General features: G+C 43.1%; 1 protein-coding gene across 3 annotated transcripts in view; it reads left to right on the top strand.

The window, feature by feature from the left end:
• The window catches only part of NIBAN1 (niban apoptosis regulator 1), a 215,984-nt gene that overhangs the window by 184,294 nt on the left and 6,245 nt on the right, over positions 1-25,445 (top strand). For 2 of the 3 annotated variants that reach the window (XM_073803451.1, XM_019952476.3), the window contains exons 6-13: positions 296-411; positions 6,405-6,509; positions 6,812-6,974; positions 13,372-13,559; positions 16,726-16,887; positions 18,465-18,575; positions 20,945-21,052; positions 24,902-25,013. In XM_073803451.1, the coding sequence (XP_073659552.1) occupies positions 296-411; positions 6,405-6,509; positions 6,812-6,974; positions 13,372-13,559; positions 16,726-16,887; positions 18,465-18,575; positions 20,945-21,052; positions 24,902-25,013 (1,065 nt within the window). The remainder of the gene's footprint in view (positions 1-295; positions 412-6,404; positions 6,510-6,811; positions 6,975-13,371; positions 13,560-16,725; positions 16,888-18,464; positions 18,576-20,944; positions 21,053-24,901; positions 25,014-25,445) is intronic. The other variant, XM_019952477.3, reaches the window with a different exon arrangement.

Below are 25,445 nucleotides of genomic sequence, written 5' to 3' on the forward strand. Positions count from 1 at the left end.
TAAAGCCACTAAGTGCCTGGGTGTCTGAGGGAAATACAAGAGAGATAAAGGGGGATAGATTTGCTCTGGTCATAACCAGCATGTCTAGTAACTGATAGAATTAATCAGCTGGTAGAGTGAGCAAGTCATGTGATATACACCTGCAAATGAATTTGGAATTCAGTACTCGCTTAACTTTTTTGTGTCTCATAATTCTATCCCTTGTAATATTCAGGTAATGCTGGGTCTCTGAACCATGGAAAAATGTAAAATAAAGTGGTTTTGTTTGCTAAATGCCCTTGCCTCTTTCTTTTAGATTACATGAAGCAGACGACATTTGAAGTCCAAGCCTTTTTAGAAGCTGTGCAATTCTTCCGACAGGAGAAGGGACACTATGGCTCGTGGGAAATGATCACTGGGGATGAAGTCCAGGTAACATGGGGCTCAGACTTTTGGATCCTATTCTCCATCTGAGTGGTAGGAGGTCAGGGTCATAATAAATAAGCAAATTTAAAAAGTTGCAAGCATGGAGGATGTGGTTCCAAAGGCCATTTCTCTCATTGTCTAGAAGCGTTTGGTCAGCAAACTATTGGACACCTTCTCTAAAGACCTCCAGACCAGACACTAAATAGGGCAGCCCAAAATACTGCAACTGCAGTGGAAGAGCTACTTCCAGTTTCTTTCTGGAAAATGCATATTCTCTCCAATGACCTCATGCTTCCAGACTAGAAGCAAATGTGAGCAGTGTGGCATAGTGCAAGGTGTGTGGTGGGGCTTCAGGTCAGAAGACTAAAGCCTGCCAACCCTATTTAACCGCTTTTAGTCTCAGGTTACTCCTCTGAAAAAAATAGGAATGACAATGTTTGTGTTGCAGGGTTGTGAGAATTAAATGAGATGTTGTTGGAAAAGTATTTGGCAAATAGCTGTCTTTATCTATGGAATGATTTATAAAGGAAGTAATTAAAGGAAACAAATTTTGAAAGCATTAGGTAGTTTTCTATATGTTTCATTTACCTTTTCTGGTACTCTATTCCCTGTGGTCCAGTATAATTTCCCAAGACCCTGATTAAATGTCAGTCATAGGCTAAGTGTCTTGGTTGGTTTGGTACCAGGCAGTTTGTTACAATCTCCAAGGAGACTGTATTTCATGATGTGACCTCATCCTCCATAAGGACACCAATCACATAGCTGATTCAGCCAGGAAGAGGAGGCTGGGTACGGGCATTATTTAATTAAAGGCATACAGGGTCCAAGAATGCTATTCTTTAATTTCCCCTCATATCCCAGAATAGCAAGTGTGAAATTTGTTATTAGGGAACAATATTTGGAAGATGCCAGATGGTGTCTTGCCTTTGTACGGTCATTAAACATCTAAAGCCAAAATCATTTTCTCATGGTAGTGGGCTGTTCTTTACTGTTTTACCATATGACTCAGAATCTTCTCCTCCTCCTTCTCCCCCTTCTTCTTCCTTTTTCTTTTTCTTTTTTTAACATCTTTATTGGAGTATAACTGCTCTACAATGGTGTGTTAGTTTCTACTTTATAACAAAGTGAATCAGTTATACATATACATATGTCCCCATATCTCCTCCCTCTTGCGTCTCCCTCCCACCCTCCCTACCCCACCCCTCTAGGTGGTCACAAAGCACCGAGCTGATCTCCCTGTGCTATGCGGCTGCTTCCCACTAGCTATCTACTTTACGTTTGGTAGTGTATATATGTCCATACCACTCTCTCACTTCGTCCCAGCTTACCCTTCCCCCTCCCCATGTCCTCAAGTCCATTCTCTAGTAGGTCTGCGTCTTTATTCCCATCCTGCCTCTAGGTTCTTCAGAACATTTTTTTTTTTTTTAGATTCCGTATATATGTGTTAGCATACGGTATTTGTTTTTCTCTTTCTGACTTACTTGACTCTGTATGACAGACTGTAGGTCCATCCACCTCACTGCAAATAACTCAATTTCATTTCTTTTTATGGCTGAGTAATATTCCATTGTATATATGTGCCACATCTTCTTTATCCATTCATCTGTCAGTGGACACTTAGGTTGCTTCCATGTCCTGGCTATTGTAAATAGAGCTGCAATGAGCATTGTGGTACGTGACTCTTTTTGAATTATGGTTTTCTCAGGGTATATGCCCAGTAGTGGGATTGCTGGGTGGTATGGTAGTTCTATTTTTAGATTTTTAAGGAACCTCCATACTGTTCTCCATAGTGGCTGTATCAATTTACATTTCCCACCAGCAGTGCAAGAGGATTCCCTTTTCTCCACACACTCTCCAGCATTTATTTGTAGATATTTTGATCATGGCCATTCTGATCGGTGTGAGATGATCTCTCATTGTAGTTTTGATTTGCATTTCTCTAATGATTAGTGATGTTGAGCATCCTTTCATGTGTTAGTTGGCAATCTGTATATCTTCTTTGGAGAACTGTCTATTTAAGTCTTCTGCCCATTTTTGGATTGGGTTGTTTGTTTTTTTGATACTGAACTGCATGAGCTGCTTGTAAATTTTGGAGATTAATCCTTTGTCAGTTGCTTTGTTTGCAAATATTTTCTCCCATTCTGAGGGTTGTCTTTTGGTCTTGTTTATGGTTTCCTTTGCTGTGCAAAAGCTTTTAAGTTTCATTAGGTCCCGTTTGTTTATTTTCTTTTTCTTTTTTTCTTTTTGGTGGATTCTAAACTCATTTATTTCCCATCTGAGACTTACTCAAGAACTTTAATCAATTCTTGGTTTCTGATATTTGGAGGAAGCACATCCATTTATACATCTGAGAGGATTAAGGACTAGCCATACTTATGCCAAAAAGAAAAATGAAAGCATAGGGGAGGCTGAACCACTTGCCATTGATTGGCCTGTTATATAAACACGCATATTTAATAGATATACCAGTATTAAAATGCCATTGTATGGTACTTTTTATGTTCAAATCCTAACTCTGTTCGTTTTATCAATCTCATGAGATATGTAGAGCAGTTATTATTTCCATTTTGTAAATGAGAAAACTGAGGGAAGAATAGAGCGATTAAGTGACTTGCTCAGTTTTATTCATTCAACAAGTATTTATTGAGCTGCTATATTCCAGGCACTATGCTGGGTGCTAGTGAACCAGAGATGGACAAGGCAGCATGGTCCTTGCCTTGTGGAGCTGATTGTTTTGGTCACATGCTAAGTGGATAAATGGCAAAGCAAATGATGGCTTCCGACTTCTGGTCCAGTGAAAGATCAGCATCAACCATGGGACTATACCAAGTTAAACAGTTATTTAGCTCCTTGAGTTTAGCCAGGGTACTTGATTTTTTCTTTCATTTGAAATCTCACATCAGCTCACATTCCTTCACGATTGCATTGAAAGCAGGTACTAAGTCCTTTCTGGGAGTTAAGTATTGAGTTTGTTTTCTTTTGTTGACTTTCTGCTCTTTAGTTTGGGCTGATAGGTGTGAATTGCTCTAAAGTGTAAAAGAATGAAATGACTCATCCCTTGCCATCGTGGTGAGGCAAGACATACCTAGAAACATCCAGAGAACAAGGCAGCCTTAGCAGTGTGTGTGGGTACATATGTGGGTCTGTTCATATATGGACATCATAAAGCATTAGCACAAAGCAGTCACAGGAAGGTGTTAATTTTGCTGTATAAAAAAAATACCTTAAAGGGGAAAACAAAACAAAACAAAAACCAGAGAAGAAATCAGTAAAATCTGGAGTTATCAAGTGACCCAATATGAAGTGTTGCTCCCCCAGGAATCTAAGTTTCTTTGGTGAAATCACAGACTCATCAGGTGTGAGCACTGGAAAGGCATTTCAGGATGATTTGTCCAGTACCCTCCAGGCGAGAGAAAGAACATTCAGAGAAGTTGGCCCGAGTCACAAAGCCAGTCTGTGACAGATACGCATTTTGAGCCATGTCAGGCGATCCTTTAAGAAGCTGGTAAAAGGAAATAACTTTCAAGACTTTACTGTGTGGGGCCTGGTGAGGGTAAGCTTCACTGTAACCACTCGCACATGGAGCTGAAAAGGTGTCTGTCCTACGACCCACAGAAAAAAGAGGTCAGCGCCCCAAAGAAGCTACCAAGTAGTTAAAGAAAAGGGCATAGCATAACTGAGTTTGAGAATATGACATCTTTTGTTTAAAGCACTGAATTTATTTGCATTTTTTTCATGTCTGCTAAGAACTTAATCATAACATTGTCCTAACCCCTTCTATCCTAGGGGACTGTATTCAGAAGATTTTCAGCATTGTTGCATTATTATCTTCATAGTAATGACTCACACAGCTAGTATGACATGCCCTCGTGGTGATGGTTATTTTAGGCAAGTGTCTAGGCAAAGCAAATATCTTAGAATAACTTGCCTGACAGACTATTAAGGTGAAAATATTTGTACACCAGTAAAAGCATCAATATATTTTCTGCTTAATAAAAAATGTATCAAATGAAGTCATGAGGGAAAGCATTTTGTAAAATGTAAGTACAAGCTATGTGGTATACTTATTATTTGCCTTTAAATTAACCAGATGGGCCAAGAGAACAGTTCAAAATTCCCACAGATCAGGGTGGTTTCAAGACCAGAAGACTATCCACATTTTTTTAGGCCTTGTCCATAGGTTGTCTTTTGTCTAATGACCTTGAATGTGACCCATTTAAATGGATTCTTTCACCCATGGTTGCTGAGTAACACAAAGGGCACAAGGCCAACAGCCTGATCAGACCATGGGGCCAGCCTCAGGAAGGAGGGCAGTCTCTCTGGGCCTCACACCTTCCTCGCAGCTGCAGCATGTGGAAGGTAACAGGTGGTGTGGCCTTCAGGGAGCGGGCCTGCGTTTCTTGGTTTCGATCAACCTAATGCCGGGTTTGGTTTCGTACATGTGTGGTGGAATTTTAAAATCTCCCAGTTAAATCCCAGCAATTAATTTACACCCCCCACCCCCCACCCCCGTTCCTTATGGTAAAACTCAGTGGATTCTATTCTGAAGAGGGAAGGTTGGGGAAACTCCTTCATTAGTATGATTGGTTTTATTAGATTAGCTACTTTCTTTCCGATAGCCCCAGGGCTTTGGACCCTGCTCATGGAGGGCTGAGCAAGGTAAGGAATCTCAGAGCAGATCCTGGGCAGGTGAGGATCCTCACAAGGTCAGGATGTGGTGGGGCTGACGTTTACAGGAGGAAGAGCTGTTGGGATGAGACAGAGTTGGCCTCTGCCTGCCCCAGAGCTATTCCCTCATCACCAATCCCCTCCCCCTGCTTTCAACGCACTCCCATCCCCCTCCTTTTTTTCCCAGACATATTTCCTTTCCAATCCCTTAAGTTATAAAATAGAACCAAATTTCTTGGAGCATTGTATGGGAAAGACTAAAAGAAAACTATAAGCCCACCCAGATGGAATGTTCTTTTTCTTTGGACGGTATAACATTTTCATCTTTCAAATCCCTTTCACACTCATGATCAGATTCAAGCCAGTCTCTGCAAAAGGATGAATTTGGACAATTATTATGATTCTTGAATTTAATACTTTTAAACTAAGACAATATTTCCCATTGATTTGAAGTTCTGGCTTCAGTGTCCTTACTCTCTCAGCTCACTCTCCCCATGCCAACACTTCCATCACTCTTGGGCAGATGTGTTCCAAACAAGAATTTACTCCACTGGGCAAGATGAGGTTCATGAATTATTGATGATGTACTTGAACCTAATTTTTGGACTTGCTGATTTCTATGGAGTTTGCACATGTCAAGTTCCTCTTAAACTCCTCAAAAATGCTGCTTCACCTCAGCATTTTAGGAAAGACTTGGTAGCAGTATTTTTTTAAAAACACCCTGAAAACTGTAGCCAACCCTCGCCCATATTCTACTCATCCCACCAATGTCCAGTTGTTCCAAAGTATTTGTTATTCCCTTCTTTTTCTAAACTTTAAAGAAGATGGAGGTGGGATTCAGGGTGCAGTAGAGACAAAGAGCATGAAGACACTTAGATCCCGAGAAAGCTCCAGGGGAAACGACGGTCTCAGGGGATACAGACAAGAACTCAAGCCACCAAAACCAAGCCTGACCCCCTTCACAATTTTGCTAAGGATACCCTTATCTATAATGGAAGTTCCCCCTCTTATCCTAAACGGGCTAGATTCTTCTAGTTTGACTAGTAGAAGTTTGAATTGAGGAATTTGTCCTTTCCAATGGGAAAATGTCAACAGGCGTGACTGGTCCTTGCAGATATTTAAGAACGTTTACCGTCTAGGATTGTCTTCCTAGAGATTTCTGTGGCCTCAGACCCAGAGTTAAGCTATTAACCTAACAGATTTCATGTAGCGCAGGACAATCTTATGTAGCCAGGACGGGGTTGGCCGGTCATGACACCTTCAGTTAGCCTGATGCTGAGATTTAGGCGTCACCAACTGAACCAGCTCTGAGGCTCTCTTCCTCTTGACAGATCCTGAGTAACCTGGTGATGGAGGAGCTCATGCCAACCCTTCAGACAGACATCCTGCCTAAGATGAAGGGGAAGAAGAACGACAGAAAGAGGGCCTGGTTCGGTGTAAGCGATGATTTTGCCCTGCAGCTGTGCTACTCAAAATGAACATGCCTTTCCCTTCTCTTTTTAGTTTTTTTTTTTAATACCTAATTCCTTCCCTGGGTGGAGAACTGCCCAGTCTGCTCAGTCTCACTTACACGAGGACTAACCCAAACAGACTCAAACTTTGAAAGACAAATTAGAATGTGTGTGCAGTTTTGTTTATGTTGCGATTGTCTGCGATTAACCCACCCGCCTCTACTTGACTCCCTCAGGTGCTGACGCGCACGACAGAGCCCCAATTTCTGTGTTGTTCTCTGTTGCAGCTCCTCGAAGAGGCCTACAACCTGGTTCGGCATCAAGTTTCAGAAGGATTAAGTGCACTGAAGGAGGAATGCAGGGCTCTGACAAAAGGCCTGGAAGGCACCATCCGTTCAGACATGGATCAGATTGTGAACTCAAAGAACTTTTTAATTGGAAAGATCAAAGGTCAGTGGAGATAATCCATGCTCCTACAAACTAAATAAGCTGTGTAGCTAAGGCTCCATCACATAGTGAGAATTCCTAGTTTTAGAGGAGAATTACACGAGGGACTTGGAAGGAGATGATAACACTTGAAATAGGAGCGTACTGGTGGTGCTCTGAAGGGCCTCCACATGGAAACGTCAAGGACACAGGGTGGAGGAAACGTTGCTGCTTGCCTTGTAGCGGTGCCTGTGTATCCTGATCCTGCACCTCTCCCGTTGTAGCACTTCTCATACCAAATTGTAATGGCTCTGCTCCTGCCCTCTCCCTGCTGTAAGCTCTCGAAGAGCAGGGCCATGCTGCCCTGGTTCACTCAGGTATTCCCAGTGCCTAGTACCATGCCTGGTATATGCAGACTCACAGTGAATATTTGAATCAGTGAATAATGGATTTTCCTTTAACAAGAAAAAAACTTTGGGCTTAGAGTCAATAAATCTGGATCCTACAGATCTTCCTCCACTTATGATGGGGTTACATGCCAATAAACCCATCGTAAGTTGAAAATGCGTTTAGTACATCTAACCTACCAAATACCATAGCTTAGCATAGTTACCTTAAACACGCTCAGAACACTTATATTAGCCTACAGTTGGGAAAAATCATCTAACACAAAGTCTCTTTTATAATAAAGTGTTGAATATCTCACTTAATTTATTGAATACTGTACCAAAGATGAAAAACAGAAGGTTGTCTGGGTACAGAATGGTTGTCAGTGTATCGGTTGTTTACCCTCGTGATGCGGTGGCTGATGGGGAATTGCGGCTGCTGACACTGCCCAGCATCATGAGAGAGAATCTTACTGCTTATCACTAGCCCCAGAAAAGATCAAAATTCAAAATGTGAGGTACAGTTTCTGCTGAACGCCTATTGCTTTCACACCGCTGTAAACTTGAAAAATCATTAAGTCAAACCATCCTAAGTAGGGAACCGTCCATAGTCCCAGCTCTAATGGTAGATGGTCCTGTGTGCTCAGGGAGGTCACTCAACTTCTATGTGCCTCAGTATCCTCCTCTGAAATCACATGGGAGGGCCTATGAGATTGGGGTCAGCCAACTGTGGCCCTTGGGCCAAAGCCGGCCTGCCACCTATTTTTGTAAATAGCATTTTCTTGGAAGACAGCTGTGCCCACTCATTTGTGTATTGGCTGAGGCTGCTTTCATGCTACAAAGGCACCGTTAAGTCGTTGGAACTGAGACCTTAGGGACGGCAAAGCTGAAAACGTTCAGTATCTGGCCCTTGAAAGAAGGAAGTTTGCGTGTTTCCACACAAGAGAACTTAGATGACCTCTGAGGAATCCTACAGGGTAAAATTCTATGGTTCTGCCTTCCTACATCCCAAAAAGCACACCACGCTGAACATCATTTCAGAGGGAAAGCACGCCGGCTCATCTGCGACTGTTTATCAGCAATCTTCTTAGATAGTCAGTTTTCAAATTATCCACTCACTCGTTCATTCAAAATATAGTCACTAAGTGCTTTCTGAGCAAGGCGATGGAGCTGTAGCAGTGAACAGGGAAGACCCAGTTCCTGTGCTCAAGAGACTTAGAACCTAATGGGACTTTCTGCTTGGTGGGTTATCCTCTGCACTTCAGGCCCTGTTCATACTGCAGCCCAGCTCGCTCCAGGCTCTTCTAACAGGTCCTCCTGAGAGGAGGTTGGAGGAGGCATAACTAGAGCAAAGGAGTGTGTGTCTGAATCTGTTGTTTATCTGTTCAGGTGATGCCTTCTAAAGCCAGATATAAATTAACTTCAGAGTGTTTTCTGTTTCCTATTATCCAGATCTCTTATTCCTTTATTAGCTCAACAGATCTAGAGTTGACTGTATATTGAAATGCTTTATACAGCTTAAAACTGCCAACACCCAACTCCTGTGCCCGGATACATTCTGTTTGTCTGGAGCTGAGCTGAGCCTAACAGTGGCCATTCTCATGGCCTTAATTAAACCGGTCTCTCTTTCTCTCTTGCCTAAATCTCTGTGGCTCCAGTATATTTCACATAAAATGGGAAAATATTCTGCCCTGGACTAGGGTTTGTTTCCTAAAGGAAGCCTTGAAAGGAAATCGTGATCAGGTCTTTTTAAAACGGAATATCAGAAACACATTGTAACCAGGCCTCTGGTTCTCTCCCTTTAAAACAAGAAACTGCACATCAGCCTGCATTGATAAAGGACTTTGGATTTCAAGAAAAAAACTTTGGGAGTATTAAAGTAGCAATCTCTCCATTTCTTCCCGTATGACTCTTGAGAGTGAAGCAACTGGCTTAAGTTCTGCCCCACAAATACCGACTCATTTAATAAGCATTTATTCTGCTCCTGCTGAATACAAGGTCTTTGAAGAGTCAAAGAAGAAGACATGATTTTGCAAGTAGAAGAGGATAAAAAGCATGTCACAGATACTGAAAGAGAAGGAAAAATATTATAAATGCCATAAAAGAGACAAGAACAGAGAGCACAGCGGTTCCTAAGCAGGAACCATTTTGACTTCAAAAAACCATGTGGGGGCTTCCCTGGTGGCGCAGAGATTGTGAGTCCGCCTGCCGATGCAGGGGACACGGGTTCGTGCCCCGGTCTGGGAAGATCCCACGTGCCGCGGAGCGGCTGGGCCCGTGAGCCATGGCCGCTGGGCCCGCGCGTCCGGAGCCTGTGCTCCGCAACGGGAGAGGCCACAGCAGTGAGAGGCTCGCGTACCACAAAAAAAAAAAAAAAAAACCATGTGGGCTCCTCACAATGGGAGTACTGTTTTAGTGTCAGTTGATGGGAAAGAATGGTAATGCTAACAGGTATAGTAAAAGCTAACAGTTACTGAGTACTTCCAGAGGGTCACATAGGGTTCTGAGCACTTTGAACACAGTGAACTCATTTAATCCTCACCATAACCCTCAGAGTAATTACTCTTATGATCCCCATTTTACAGATGAGAAAACTGAGGTAGAGATTAAGTAATTTGCCTGAGATTCCAAAGGTAGAGTGTGACAGTCAGAACAAACCCAGCCCCCAGCCCCAGCATTTTCTCTCTTAATCACTCTGCTCAACTGAATTAATGTATGGCTCTTGAATTAATGTGTCACAACACATGAATCATTACAGCAGCATCCCTGCATCCTTGAAAAATAGCAGAGCATACCTGTGTGGGATGTAAAATTTATTCGATCATTAAGGAAACACCAGCAGACCATAGTTCAGGAAGCTGTGTGGTGGTTCTGGGCCTTAGGCTGTCCTGAGTAGGTGAAATTTAAACTCGGCCTTGAGGGCTTCCCTGGTGGCACAGTGGTTGAGAGTCCGCCTGCCGATGCAGGGGACACGGATTCGTGCCCTGGTCCGGGAGGATCCCACATGCTGCAGAGCAGCTGGGCCCGTGAGCCATGGCCACTGGGCCTGCGCATCCGGAGCCTGTGCTCCGCAACGGGAGAGGCCACAACAGTGAGAGGCCTGCGTACTGGCAAAAAAAAAACAACAAAAAACTTGGCCTTGAAGAGGTGAGTAAGATGTTTACAAGCAGAGGTGGAGGAAGGAAGGCACAGGTGAAAGGAACACTGCATAAAGGCACAGAGAGGGGGCTGGAGCACATGGTGGTACATAGGCAAGGGGGGATCAAGCAGAGAGGAGCATGGCCTTCCACGACCCCTCCCTGTGCCTCTCTCTGCCCCCATGCAGCAGCGGACATCAGCCAGTTGCTAAATCTTTTATGTATATTACCCGTGTTCGTGATTATTCTGAAATTTCAATTAGACACTTTTCAAATAGTTCTTCTCTCAGAGTTAATTTATAAATAATTCATTTATCTTCCTGGCAAACGATTTTGCATTTTGGTATCAAGTAAGTTATTTTTAGGAGTCATAGATTGTTTCATATTTGAATCATACAATAGAAAGGGGTTTTTCCTAGTAATTGTATGACCTGGTTAATATTTTATATCTCAAATATTTGTGAGTTACTCATAGTATCAATAGTATTGGTCATCTCGGATTCTCAGAGTAAGAGGCAGTCTGACCCTCTGTAACTGTGTGAAATATTTCTGCAAATTGAAATAAGAATGTGGCCATTTGTCTCACCATAAGAAAGTTATTTGCCAATAAAAATAAACAAATATATTTGAATTATAATTCTGGATCTGAAAATTAGGGTGTGACCTTGGTTGAATCAGCTAACATCTCCAGGCCCCCTTTTTCACATCTGTAAAATGAGGGCCTGGACACTGAGATGAGTTTGTACTTCTTTGATCCTGTATGAGGTTAGGTGACTTAAAGAGTTCCGCAAAGCTAGACTTCCATCCACAGAGTGAGCTCAAGCCTCTTCCAACTCAAACTTCCTTTACTGCATTGCTGCTTCCAAACCTGGTTAATCATGAGAATCACCTTAGCACTTAAAAATAAATGCAGGTTTCCATGTCGTATCCAGACTTACTGAATTGGGATCTTTACTATGCTTCTCTTTTTGACCCACCTCCTAGAGAAATGGAAATAAAAACAAAAATAAACAAATGGGACCTAATGAAACTTCAAAGCTTTTGCACAGCAAAGGAAACCATAAACAAGACCAAAAGACAACCCTCAGAATGGGAGAAAATATTTGCAAACGAAGCAACTGACAAAGGGTTAATTTCCAAAATTTACAAGCAGCTCATGCAGTGCAATAACAAAAAAAACAAACAACCCAATCCAAAAATGGGCAGAAGACCTAAATAGACATTTCTCCAAAGAAGATATACAGACTGCCAACAAACACATGAAAGAATGCTCCACATCATTAATCATTAGAGAAATGCAGATCAAAACTACAATGAGATATCATCTCACACCGGTCAGAATGGCCATCATCAAAAAATCTAGAAGCAATAAATGCTGGAGAGGGTGTGGAGAAAAGGGAACCCTCTTACACTGCTAGTGGGAATGTGAATTGGTACAGTCACTATGGAGAACAGTATGGAGGTTCCTTAAAAAACTAAAAATAGAACTACCATATGACCCAGCAATCCCACTACTGGGCATATACCCTGAGAAAACCATAATTCAAAAAGAGTCATGTACCAAAATGTTCATTGCAGCTCTATTTACAATAGCCAGGACATGGAAGCAAGCTAAGTGTCCATCAACAGATGAATGGATAAAGAAGATGTGGCACATATATACAATGGAATATTACTCAGCCATAAAAAGAAAGGAAATTGAGTTATTTGTAGTGAGGTGGATGGACCTAGAGTCTGTCATACAGAGTGAAGTAAGTCAGAAAGAGAAAGACAAATACCGTATGCTAACACATATATATGTAATCTAAGAACAAAAAATGTCTTGAAGAACCTAGAGACAAGATGGGATAAAGACACAGACCTACTAGAGAATGGACTTGAGGATATGGGGAGGGGGAAGGGTAAGCTGTGACAAAGTGAGAGAGTGGCATGGACATATATACACTACCAAACGTAAAATAGATAGCTAGTGGGAAGCAGCCACATAGCACGGGGAGATCAGCTCGGTGCTTTGTGACCACCTAGAGGGGTGGGATAGGGAAGGTGGGAGGGAGGGAGACGCAGGAGGGAAGAGATATGGGAACATACGTATATGCATAACTGATTCAGTTTGTTATAAAGCAGAAACACACCATTGTAAAGCAATTATACTCCAATAAAGATGTTGAAAAAATAAATAAATAAATAAATAAGTCAATTAATCAAACGGCAGTATTTCCTCTGGGAAGTAAGAATATGGTTACATTTTTTTTTAATCCCTCTTTATGATTTTCTGTACTCTTTATGTTTCTGCACTAAGCATGTCATCCTTGATTATCAGAAAAAATAGCGTGTGTTTTAAAATTGGGGGTGGGGATGGGAGGCAGGGTGGCAAACCAGTTAGAATTTGTTTCCATTTGCCCCACAAAAAGATGGCACTTGAGCTTTTAAAAAGGCCCTGGAGAAGCGGGGAGGGGAATTGAATTATATCGACTGGTTAACGCTTAGAAAAATGAATTAAAACTTAATAAATTGTGTTTTTAGAAGACAAACTATGAATTTATAATGATGATGATTGATAGGAAATACATGGGTCCTTGGCATTTTCTTTTTTTTTGTAATAGGCATTATATATTCATAGGGACCAAGCAGAAAAATGCATTTCATCCCAGGGGAGAGGTAATCTTGGGGAGGGGAGAGATTCTCCTTGTTCCAGTTCTCAAAGAGAGATTCTCTTTGATGGTTTTCCATTCTAGTGAGTGCTGGCACAGGACTCACTGTGTTGGTCTGTCTTGCCCATTTGAGCTTGCCTTGGCTGTTAAAGGGCTCTGTGGGGCACTGTCCAGCCCGGCCCCGCTCCAGTGCCTCTGAATCCAATTTTGCCATCACTCACAGTTTTCTGACTATTTCCTACCTCAGCGATGGTGGCTCAGCCAGCAGAGAGAAGTTGTGCAGAGAGTGTGCAGCCATTCCTGGCATCCATTCTGGAGGAGCTCATGGGACCGGTGAGCTCAGGATTCAGTGAAGTACGCTCACTCTTTGAAAAAGAAGTGGATGAACTTAACCAGAACTTTCAGAGCACCAAAGACAGTGCCCAGCTAAAGGAGGTAGGATACGAAGCCAGGGAGTGGAGTGTGAATTGTCTGCCTGGGACTGCCTTTTTGTGGGTCTTTATCTGCATTCATTCATTCTTTCCTCCCTCTCTCCCTCCCTCCCTCTCTCCCTTCCTTCCTTCTTTCCTTCCTTCCATTCAGCTCCCCTTCCATCTATTCATCTAGCCTTTCTGCGATTCATTCAAACACATTATTCATTCATCCATTCATCCATCTATCTACCTGCTTTCCTTTATTAATGGTTTTCAAGTTGCAAAAATAATAACATGCTTGTATAAGGTAAACAGTATACAAAAATACTTATATAAAGGCAAAATGTATTACCATCACCCATACCCACCTAATTTTAGTCCACCCCCAACTCCTAAGCCCTCTCCACTTCCAACTCCCTGAATTAACTAATATAAATAGCTTAGTATGTGTTTTCACCTGCTTCTCCCCTGTTCATACAAATATATACACGTATATCCTCATTTATATAAATTCTGTTTGTTGGTTTGTCTGCTTCCGAAAGTATGGACTCATGATAAAAACCAGTGTTTCTCAAAGTATGGTCCTTGGACCAGCATCATCATCATCATATGGCTGCCCCACTGATGATTTACCAGATCAGAAACTCTGGGGTAGGGCCCAGCAGTCTGTTTTAACAAGACCTCCAGAGGACCTGATGTATCCTAAAATTTGAGAATCACTGACAGACATAACTGGGCAGCTTTGTTTTACACTTGCCATATCACGATAGACATCCCTACAAGTCAGTGGATAAAACCAGACACCTCTGCTTCTTTCCCTTTCTTTTTTTTTTAATGCATACATACACAAAATTGTATATAAACAAGATCATTTGTAAATATTTTGAGGTTTCTTATTGTAGCCTTTTTTTGAACTTAACTTTACTCTCCCACCTCCCCCCATATCCCCTCCTTCCACTCAAGCAACTAGTGTTAACAACTTAGCATATGCTATTCTGTGCTTTTCTCCATGCTCATAATAGCCTATAAAACACACACATTTTGTAGGCTATGTTTTTTTAGGTAGTTTGCTCTTAGAAAAATGGGATTATATTATATGTACTGCTCTGCTTTTCAGTTTTCTCATTCAAAAATACCTCATGAAACGATTTTTAAGTTAACTGTTCTAGCTCTAAATCATTTTTTGTAATAACCGCATAATATTTCATGTATGAATACACCATGATTTAGTCAATCATCCAAATGTTGCTAGCACCATGAACAAAGCTGCAATAAATAATCTTGTTATATATATTCATTTACTTTGATGCTTTTATTTCTATGGAATAGATGCCTAGGACAGGATTGCTAGGTTGAAAGGTAGGAATATTTCTCATGTTAACTGATGTTTCCATTTGCTTCCCAAAAGAAGAATTAAAATTTTACAATTCTACCAATTGTACATGGCAGAGGACTTTCTCCTTTATATTCCCGTCAGCATTAGGGAATCACTTGTTTAACTTCTGCCAATCTTACAGGAGCAAAGTGGTAACCGATTGATTTTTCCTCTCCTGTCTGTTTAATGATATTTACATTACGAATTATATGTCAAGGGGCAAGTTTGACAGCATGCTTTTGGTCATTAATTCTACTTCAGTGAGGTTCTCCAGAACTCATTTTTTTTTTTTTTTTTTTGCGGTACACGGGCCTCTCACTGTTGTGGCCTCCCCTGTCATGGAGCACAGGCTCCGGACGCATAGGCCCAGCGGCCATGGCTCACGGGTCCAGCCGCTCCGCGGCATGTGGGATCTTCCCGGACCGGGGCACAAACCCGTGTCCCCTGCATGGGCAGGCAGACTCCCAACCACTGCGCCACCAGGGAAGCCCCAGAACTCACTTCTTAAAGGGAGTAATATTTTCCTTTTACAAGCACAATGAAAGTGGGCCCTTGTTAAATTCTTTTTTTTTCTTATAAATAACCAAGTTTCTGTATCTTTTTTAATTAATTAATTAATTGATATTTAATTTTGGCTGTGTTGGGTCTTCGTTGCTGCACGTGGGCTTTCTCTAGTTGCGGTGAGCAGGGGCTACTCTTCGTTGCAGAGCACGGGCTCTAGGCGCATGGGCTTCAGTAGTTGTGGCATGCAAACTCAGTAGTTGTGGCTCGCAGGCTTAGTAGTCGTGGCGTGTCCCCTGCATTGGCAGGCGTATTTTTAACCACTGAGCCACCAGGGAAGTCCCCTTGTTAAATTCTTGTTTAGAGAAATCTAGAACTCTAGATTTATCTCTTTTCTGTGACCTGAAACTCAGACAGCACATCCTGTATTATTCACAATCACCCTGTTACTGTGTTACTCCCCAGTTCTCCGTAGGCCTCCATTTTCAGCACCTTTCTTTCTGTCTTCTCTTTCTCCACCCACCCTCCTGTTTATTCTAGATCTCCAATATTCAATTTTTAAAATTACTTTTAAATAAGCTTGGAAAATAAGATGCATTCTGTTGGCAAAAACACTCATAGTATAAGACTATGTTGATAATACTTGAGGTTCTTAGTGGATGAGGTCAGTTGCTGTCCTCTTGCTGGAAGTCGTATGGCCTCATCGATCAAGTTGTCACGTGTACAAACTAGAGGAGGGGGGACCTCAGGTTTTAAAACTGGATACCTCTTCTAGGCTAGGCCTCTTCCTATCTCACCCACCTCCCCATCCACTAGCAGAGGGAAGCCCTTGGGCACTGACAGAGCCTCAGGGAACTGTGGGGACTCTGGCTTTACTCTTAGAGTCCGGGGGGCATCCTGAACTCCCTGGGATTTTCTGAGAGGGATGTCACTCATTAAAGAAGGCTGTGGATGCTTGTGAGCCCACAGCAGTTCCATGTGCCAAAGAGCCTTACTGAACTCTTGAGCTCTGGTAGTGGGTACTTGGAGTCCATCAAGAGCTTGACAAGACTGAGCCCCACTGAATGCAGCCCTGGGAGCTTCCAGCGTCCAGCTGGTTCTTCTACCAATCTCTATCGTAGCAATAGAGCTGCCCTAGGAACCCATCCAAGAATGGAAATAAGACAATGAAGATGTCACAGATATAGTGATCTGAGAAGTGATTCAGTCTAATAACATGTGTGATTGTTTAGAATTTATGTAATATGTAACAGTCGTGTAATATAGTTCCTAAGTCTGAAGGTGTGTAATTTTTCCCTTCACCAAAATGCAGCATCTAGACCGGCTTATGAATCTTCCATTGGATTCCGTGAAGATGGAACCTTGTTATAGTAAAGTCAACCTGCTTCAGGAGCACCTGCAGGATCTCAAGAGCCGCTTCAGATTCCCCCACATCGATCTGGTGGTCCAGAGGACGCAGAACTACATGCAAGAGGTAGGGGCGGTGAGGTCATCCACGTGGATGAGGATGGGGGAGCAGAGAAACGAGTGCGGCAAATGAGACAGGTGTACTAGTGTAGCTCAGGGAAATGAGGCCCATTTCTTTAGTCACCATGTTGACTGAGGACATATTTTGTGCTCTTCCAGCTGGCTCATCTTTCTTCCATGTTGATGAGCATCATAAAGAAGAGATATCTCAGGGAAATAAAGTAGCATTAATTGATAATTACTTGATTTGTCAAATCAGTGCTATTAATGTTGGCTGCAGATTAGAATCATCTGGGAGCTTTTAAGAAATACTGATGTCTAGGCCACACTCCTAGTGATTTTGATATTATCTTTTTGGTAATTAAAAAAAAATTTCTTCCACTCCCATCCCTACTGCTTTTCATATGCAACCAGGATGGAGAACCAGTGGCTTGAATCAATTCCCTAACCTAGTTAAAAGTAAATCAATCAATCAGTCAATCAGAGCTTTAAATTTGGATTTCTTGGATCTCCTTGATAGGTTCCTTTTTTTCTCCACAAGGAACTTTTTCTCCAGGGCAGGAGTGAATAGCTCAAACTCGTTCTATATTCTAATGCTTTCTAAATGAAGGAAGGGTGGATCATTGAAGCCGTTAAGAGCACAATTCTACTTCACAAATGTTCAAAGGGAGCTTCCTGTGGGTTGGACACTGTGCCAGATTCCACTCTGGGGAGCTGATAGTGAGACAGATTCTTAGGTAAATTCACTACAGCGTTGAAAGTGCCGAGAGAAAGGTATTGTGTTGGATGCTTTCGGATCACAGGCTTGGGGAAGAAAGGAGATTTTTCTTCTTAAAAGTTATAGGCAGGATTAAGTGGCACACTTTATTACCTAACCTCTGAGTTGTGAGGGATTAAAGACAGACAAGGAACAAAATTGGTCAACGGTTTGACTGAAGTCCCTTTGATAGTACTGGACCCTGGTGAAACAGGTACAGGCACAAGTGCAGAGAATAAGAAATCTGAACTACTTCCGTTCCCTAACCCACGAGCATGTCAGCCATGGTCTCCACTGAGCTCTGACCCTGCCTCCCTTCCCAGCCTGGCAGAGAAAGGAAGAGAAGTAGGGTGGGAGGCTGGAAAATGGAGCGAGAGATGTGCTGGCATGGTTTACATCCATCTGAAAGTGGAGGTGCAGAACTAAAGGGCCACCTCATTTCATTAAGCCCTGACCACAGGCACCAGAGAACACAGGAAGGGGATGACCACAGAAAATGATGATATCCTCAACCCCACGGTCTTGGGTTTCCCAGTTAAGGGTGGAAGGAGAAGAGATGAGAAGAAAAGATACATACATGTGTACATACATGCATAGGTATGTGTGTGTGTGCTTCCCAGCCTCTTACTGATGCCACTGTGGCCGTGGGCCTATGCATTTCACAATCCATGTAGTGGGATGAGGACCTGTTGCCCTGGGTCGTCCACAGGGTAGTGACCATCTTTGGTGGTCATCGTCTCCTTCTCTCCAAGTTGATGTAGACTTGGAGAGGGTAGTGATCCCAGCCTGTAACTGCGGTCTGTTTCTGTGTTGGTTTTGGTTTCTAGCTAATGGAGAATGCGGTATTCACTTTTGAGCAGTTGCTTTCCCCACATCTCCAAGGAGAGGCCTCCAAAACCACAGTCGCCATTGAGAAGGTTAAGCTCCGAGTCTTAAAGGTAAAATTGTTCTCTCGTTTGTGGGAAGCATGAAGCAAGAATGTGACCCATTTGTTTTGTTAAGTGGAAAATACCAAGTTCTCTGTTTCACTTGCCTCGCCTTTTAAAAATCTTTCCCCTTCGTTTCCTCCCTGAGACACCCGTGACTATCACCTAGCAGCAGTTCCCCCACGACTTTCATGCCTATTCTGCCATCTAGTGGCTACTTTAGGGACCACAGGTCCTCAGCATCATTGTCGCTTCCTCAGCCAGAAGTGACGTGTCCAGGCTTACTTGCATAGCAAGTGGACTTGATATTTATTGGCTATCCACTATAAGCAAAGGATTGTGATAGGTATTGCATGGAATATAAAAATAGGCAAGGCACACCCTCTTTCTTCGAGGAGTTTACAGTATAGTAAAACCTATTTAAATTAACCATCACGATACCTGCTTTATGAAATTGTTTTAAATGTGCTTCATGCGTAAGTGTATATTAAAATGGCTGTAATAATAGGAACTTACATATATAGGTCATATCTTTAAGCTTTTTTAAAAACAACCCGGACTTCCCGGGTGGCACAGTGGTTAAAATCCACCTGCCAACGCAGGGGACACAGGTTTGATCCCTGGCCCAGGAAGATCCCACATGCTGCGGAGCAACTAAACCCCTGCACCGCAACTACTGAGCCTGTGCTCTAGAGCCCATGAGCCATAACTACTGAGCCCACGTGCCACAACTGCTGAAGCCCGTGCACCTAGAGCCCGTGCTCTGCAACAAGAGAAGTCACTGCAATGAGAAGCCCACGCACCACAACAAAGAGTAGCCCCGTTCGCTGCAACTAGAGAAAGCCCGCGCACAACAACAAAGACCCAACACAGCCAAGATAAATTTTTTTAAAAACCTGTTACATTTGATCCTCACAGGAACTTGTGAGATCACTGGAATATGTCTCCATTGTAGAGATAAGGAAACTGACCTCCTAAGATATCACATGACTTACGTAAGCTCAACAGGCTAGTCCGTGGTGAGCTTAGAGCTAAAACTATCCCTAAGCCTAGTCCACTAATTTTTTATTACCTACTTTCCCTAAGCAGGGCTTTGGAACAGAAGATCAAAGTCTCACAGAGCCTAGGAGGTGGTCCCTGAATTTCAGACCTGATCTTAATGCCTCACAGGCAGTAGGAAACTCTGGCAACCAAATCATTGAGATTAAAAGCAATATTTGTCACGGTAACACACAAAATAATGAACCTGCCATTGAAAAAGAAAAGATAGTCCCAATGTCAATGCCACCTGCCACATCAACACAATTTTTACCTCTCAGGACAGTCCATCTCTTTCCTGGACACTTTTGTCTACAAGAACATACTTCCTAATGCTAAGCCAAAGTTCTCACCACTGGTAATTCTAGTTCTACCCTCTGCTCATGTCCTTCTTCCACATGGTAGCCTTTGGTTGTTTGAATAGAGCTATGATTTTGCCCCAAGTTATTATCTCCAGTATAAATCTCTTTAACCATCCTTTTTTTTTTTTTTTTTTTTTTTTTTTTGTGGTATGTGGGCCTCTCACTGTTGTGGCCTCTCCCGTTGCGGAGCACAGGCTCCGGACGCGCAGGCTCAGCGGCCATGGCTCACGGGCCCAGCCGCTCCGTGGCATGTGGGATCCTCCCGGACCGGGGCACGAACCCGTGTCCCCTGCATCGGCAGGCGGACTCTCAAGCACTGCGCCACCAGGGAAGCCCTAACCATTCTTTATTTGGCCTGACCATTCTGCTTACATGCCTGTGACTATGCCCCAGTTTGTCTGTGCCTTCCCCACTTTAAAGCAACACATAAAACCAAACCCTGGTCTCTAGGTATGGATGTTCCATGTAGAACAGAGTGAATCATCATCTTGCCAGTTCCAGATACTGCACTCTTTGGTTAACATGCCATGGTGTTAATGTAGCTGTGAGCTAGATGCTCTCTTTCCTTGTGGAAATCGTTACAACCTACCAATCCTGCTTTCAGGATGTAGAGTGAAGGAAGGAGATGATCATGACTCCCATGGACAACTCAGGACAGGGGTGGTGAGATAATAACTCATCCCCCAGTTCTGTCTTCAACTTTCTAACACAGAAGTCACTCTGTTTTTTTTTTTTTATCTTACTTCAGTTTCCACATGTGTGAGAGGGGAGGGTAAGATGGGTCATTAGCAGTCATAACCTTTCCTTAGAGTGTGAGAGAATTGCACAGAAAGATCTCTGAAACCTTGGAACACCACAAGGGTCCTCAGAAATTAGGGGGGGAAAGGGAGACGAAGTGAGTAGCTGAGTTTTTTGTTGAAGCAAAAGTGAACAGATTGTAATGTTGCTATTTAGCCTATGTTTCTATCTCTGTATTGACAGCAATATGATTATGACAGCAGCACCATCCGGAAGAGGATATTTCAAGAGGCGCTGGTTCAAATCACACTTCCCACCGTGCAGAAGGCACTGGCGTCCGTGTGCAAACCAGTAAGGGGATGGGCTACTCCAGAGCCTGCTGTCGTTGCCTATGAAGTTCAAGCAATTTTTTTTGGTCATGATGTGCTTACACACAGTATTTGACCAGGGAGGGGTCAACAAACTTTTCCAATAAATAGTCAGATAGTAAATATTTTAGGCTTCCCGGCCATACTGTTTCTGTTGCAATCACTCAGTTCTGCTGTTACAGCACCGAAGCAGCCATAGGTGATACATAAACAAATGGGCAGTCTGTGTTCCTATAATACTTTATTTACAAAAACAAGCAGCTGGCTGGATTTGCTGACCCTTGGACAAGACAGAATCTCAAAGGGTAATGATCAGAGTCTGAGCCAAGTTAAGAGTTGACATAGAATGCCTGAGGATACCAGGGGTTCCTCATTATGGTGTGACTCACAGGTCCAACGTGTCCTCTGAAACTTGACCTCTACATCCATGAAGAGACCTTAAGTAACACGATTACAGAAGGCTATTTGTTCTGTTAAATCCAGTAACGTATGCTTACTGAAATCAATGAAACTGAAAACATTTAAAGCTGCCACGGACACTAGGCAACCAGTGACAGCCATGATTGTGAAGACGTGACTTAGTCTGTAGAGCAGGGTCGTGGATGAGCCAACTGTGGAGGCTGGGTCAAGACCTGGGTTCAAGTCCCAGCTCCTCTGTGTATGAGCTCTGGGGCCTCGGGCAGATCACTTTTCCTCTCTCTTGGCCTAGATTTCATCAAGAAAATGGAGATTATAATACTTTGCAGTATCCTTCTTAAGACTGAGAAGGCTAGGGTGATACAGTGAACATTTGATACGTGCTTGCATGTGCTTGGCACTTTGTATGGGTTGTCTCCATGACATTCATGACAACCCTATGGGGAGGTACTATTTATATCCTCATTGCACAAATGAGGAAGCCTGAGGGGCTAAGGAATGGGCCCAAAGTCACAGAGCTGGGAACCGCCAGAGTGTGAACCTAGATCCCACTCACTGATAACATGGTATGTACTCAGAAAATGGTATTTACTACTGCCTTTACTCCTGCTACATGATCTATGAGCTGGGACATTTGCAAGGCCGGCTCCCTCTTGGCACAAACGATAAAGAGCTTTTTAGAATTTAAAAAGGACTTTTTGGCAACTTAGAGAGTCTCCAAGCATTGGAACATTAAAATCCTTTGCGTGAGTTATTTTACTGCGGAAATTTCTTTGGTCATTTTTATATTCTGTAAATGCTGTTTTTCTTCAGAAAACCATGGGCATTTCTAGTACCTGGCCCTCCTTTCTGAGGGTATATTTCTTTCATAGAAAAGGATCTGATCAAATCAGGGCAGTAAAGAATCTGTCTATACGATTGTCTCTTGCCTGATGTGGATAGAACAGTCCAGCCATCCAAAGGATGACTCAGTGCACCTTGGACATGCCTGCACGCAGATGTTCTGCTGAGTTTTCTTTTCCAATTCCAAAGGCAATCTGGGGGCCTGGAGCCACATCCTCCCATGAGGGCAGAAGAGCAAGGAAAGTCCCCCTTCCAGTCTGCTCCCCTTTTCCCAGGAATCCGCAGAGTTGTACCCAATCTGTAAGAGGCTCTTGTGATTTTTAATCAAGAGAGACTGGTTTCAAGAGAAAGGCCCAGCGTTTTCAGTAATGAAGGATATTGTATCAGGGTCAAGAAATTTAAAAACATCTGGATTTACAGAATAAATAAATTAGGGGAGCATCTGCTTCAGAGAAGGATTCTTTATTTAACTGAAGTGTGTTTCCCTCAGTTCTTTAAGTCACAGCTTCCAAGATCTGCGGTACTCAACCCAAGCTGCACCTTAGAATTGCCTGGGGAGATTCTTTTTTAAATTCTGATTCTCCCAGACCCACCCTCAGGGATTCCAATTTAGTGAATCCAGGGAATTCAATATATGTCACAGTTTGATCAATTCAGTATAGAAGACCTGTTTTGTCAAGTTGTACGCATCACAATAAGTTCCCCTAGAAATGATTCCTCTCTGCAGAATTAGTTAGCTGGTTGAAAGTTTAAAGGTCTACTGTTTATTTATTCAGCAAACATATATAAAATATGTATCCAATACGATCCAGGCGCTGTGCCAGGACAGTGTCCCTGCTGTCCTGGGGTTCACAGCCTAGAGGCCGGAGACAGAGACAGGTACACCGTGGACTTTGTGATGAGCACGGCAGAAGCCTTGTGGGGAAGAGTGATCGCAGAGTTCAGAGGAGGGTGCCCAACTCTGCCTATGGGGGCAGAGAGGACTTCCCAGAGTCGTGTTTTCGCCCAGTCCTGAGGGATGAATAACAGTCAGGGGACTAAGGAGCGGAAGACCACATGGGGAGATGAAAGGTGTTGCAGACATGAGCCTGTGCCCCTCATTTTACAGAGGTAGAGAGAGGCGCAGAGCAGTGACCTGGCTTGCCTAGGGTCCCACAGCTAGTCCAGGGCAGTGTCCAGTTCCTGGGCAATTCTCTTCCCATGTGGCACTTTTCTGTATGTCTGTCCTGTCCCACAGACCCTCTTGAGATCATGGAAGCTCATGTCGCTTCAGTCCTGTGGCTTTCCCTAGGGTGGGTATAAAGGGGTCCCATTATTACCCACTGTGATCTGGTCCTGGGCTACAGAACCTCAAGTCCTAGCACTGAGAGTTGTCTGAATGTGGTGGCTTCTGATCACCTGCTGTAAATCTTCTCCCTCCAGGCAAAAGGCATTGAATCCCACTGCTAAGTCCCTGGCTCTCTGAGAACCAGATGTCAGGAGCCCTCCTCCAGCACCATCAGGTGCAAGGATTACTGAGTTAATCACTAGGATATGATTTAGTTCATTTTGATCCACGACTTGACCTCATACCAATAACAGGCAAGCCATGTGGAAACTCTTGGAAAGCAGGAAGTGTTAAAGGATTTTGCATGATGCCTGGATTGCCTTAGATGGAATCAGTGAGTTCCAGGGCCAGTTGGAGGGAAAGAGGAGAACATTTCTGAAGAGTCTTTGACTAGAGATTCTCCACACCCGAAAAGGGGTCCCATCCTAAGAGAGCTAAACATACCTCTACTCTAGGACCCAGCAATCTCACTTCTAGGTGTACACTCAAGATAAATAAGTCCTAAATCCACAAAATCATGCACAAGAATATTCATAGCAGTTATGTTCATAACAGTCAATATCCATCAATAGGAGTATAGATAAACAATTTTTGTTTACCCATATGAGTGCCATTTACCAATAAAAAGGGATGAGCTACTGCTACATGTGGAAACATGGACGAATCTCAAAAAAAAACACAAAAAAAGAATACAGGATTCCATTTATATAATTTTAAAGAACAAGAAAAACTAATCTATTGTGATAGACACAAGATCAGTGCTTATCTCTTGGGGTGGGAGGAGTGTGGACTAGAAAAGGGTATGAGGGTGATGGAAGTGTTTTCTGTCTTGATCTGGGTTATGGTTACATGAGTATATTTATACATTTAAAATCATTGAGCTGTACTTTTAAAATGTGTGCATTTTTCTGGGTATAACTTATACCTTAGTAAAGTACTTTTAGCATTTAAAAAAATAGCAGAAGCAGAAGAGGGAGGAAATGTTTTGGTTATGATGAAAACAAGGAGGGCCCCAGACCCACTGACAAGGCCTTGAGATGATCAGAATCTCTGGTGTCTGCCCCCTCGAAGGGCATAGAGCATGTCCCCAGTACAGGGAATGGTGCCTGCGGAAAGGGAAGGGGAATGACCAAGGCATCACACTCCAAGGGGGCATCACAAGTGACAGCCGTCCTTTCCATAGCTCCTCTGAGAACTGGCATCTCATGCTTTGTCCCCTTTGTCTTCTTATCTCTTCCTCTACAGGAGCTTCAGAAATACGAGCAGTTCATCTTTGCAGATCACACCAATATGATCCATGTTGAAAATGTCTACGAGGAGATTTTACATCAGATCCTCCTTGATGAAACGCTGAAAGGTAAGGAAGGTTTCCCTGGTGCTGGAGAAAGCTCTAGATAGAGGGGAGTACCCCTGAGTGGACCCTGGGAGGCCAACTAGGTTTTATCAACAGGAATGAAAGGGGAAGAGGAAATTGACAGGAGGAGCTGGGGAGACAGAGAACAGGGACAGAAGGGACGTCCCCTGAGCAGTCATATGATTTGACTCATACTCCACTGGCCCATTAGATATTATTTCTCTTTCAATCCAGATAAGGACTCTGTGAGAGGAGATTTTTTTTTTTTTTTTTTTTTTTTTTTTTGCGGTACGCGGGCCTCTCACTGTTGTGGCCTCTCCCGTTCTCCCATTGCGGAGCACAGGCTCTGGACGCGCAGGCTCAGCGGCCATGGCTCACTGGCCCAGCCACTCCGTGGCATGTGGGATCTTCCCGGACCGGGGCACGAACCCGTGT

The sequence above is a fragment of the Tursiops truncatus genome, chromosome 1 (assembly GCF_011762595.2).
Source record: "Tursiops truncatus isolate mTurTru1 chromosome 1, mTurTru1.mat.Y, whole genome shotgun sequence".
In the NCBI taxonomy this organism is placed as follows: domain Eukaryota; kingdom Metazoa; phylum Chordata; class Mammalia; order Artiodactyla; family Delphinidae; genus Tursiops; species Tursiops truncatus.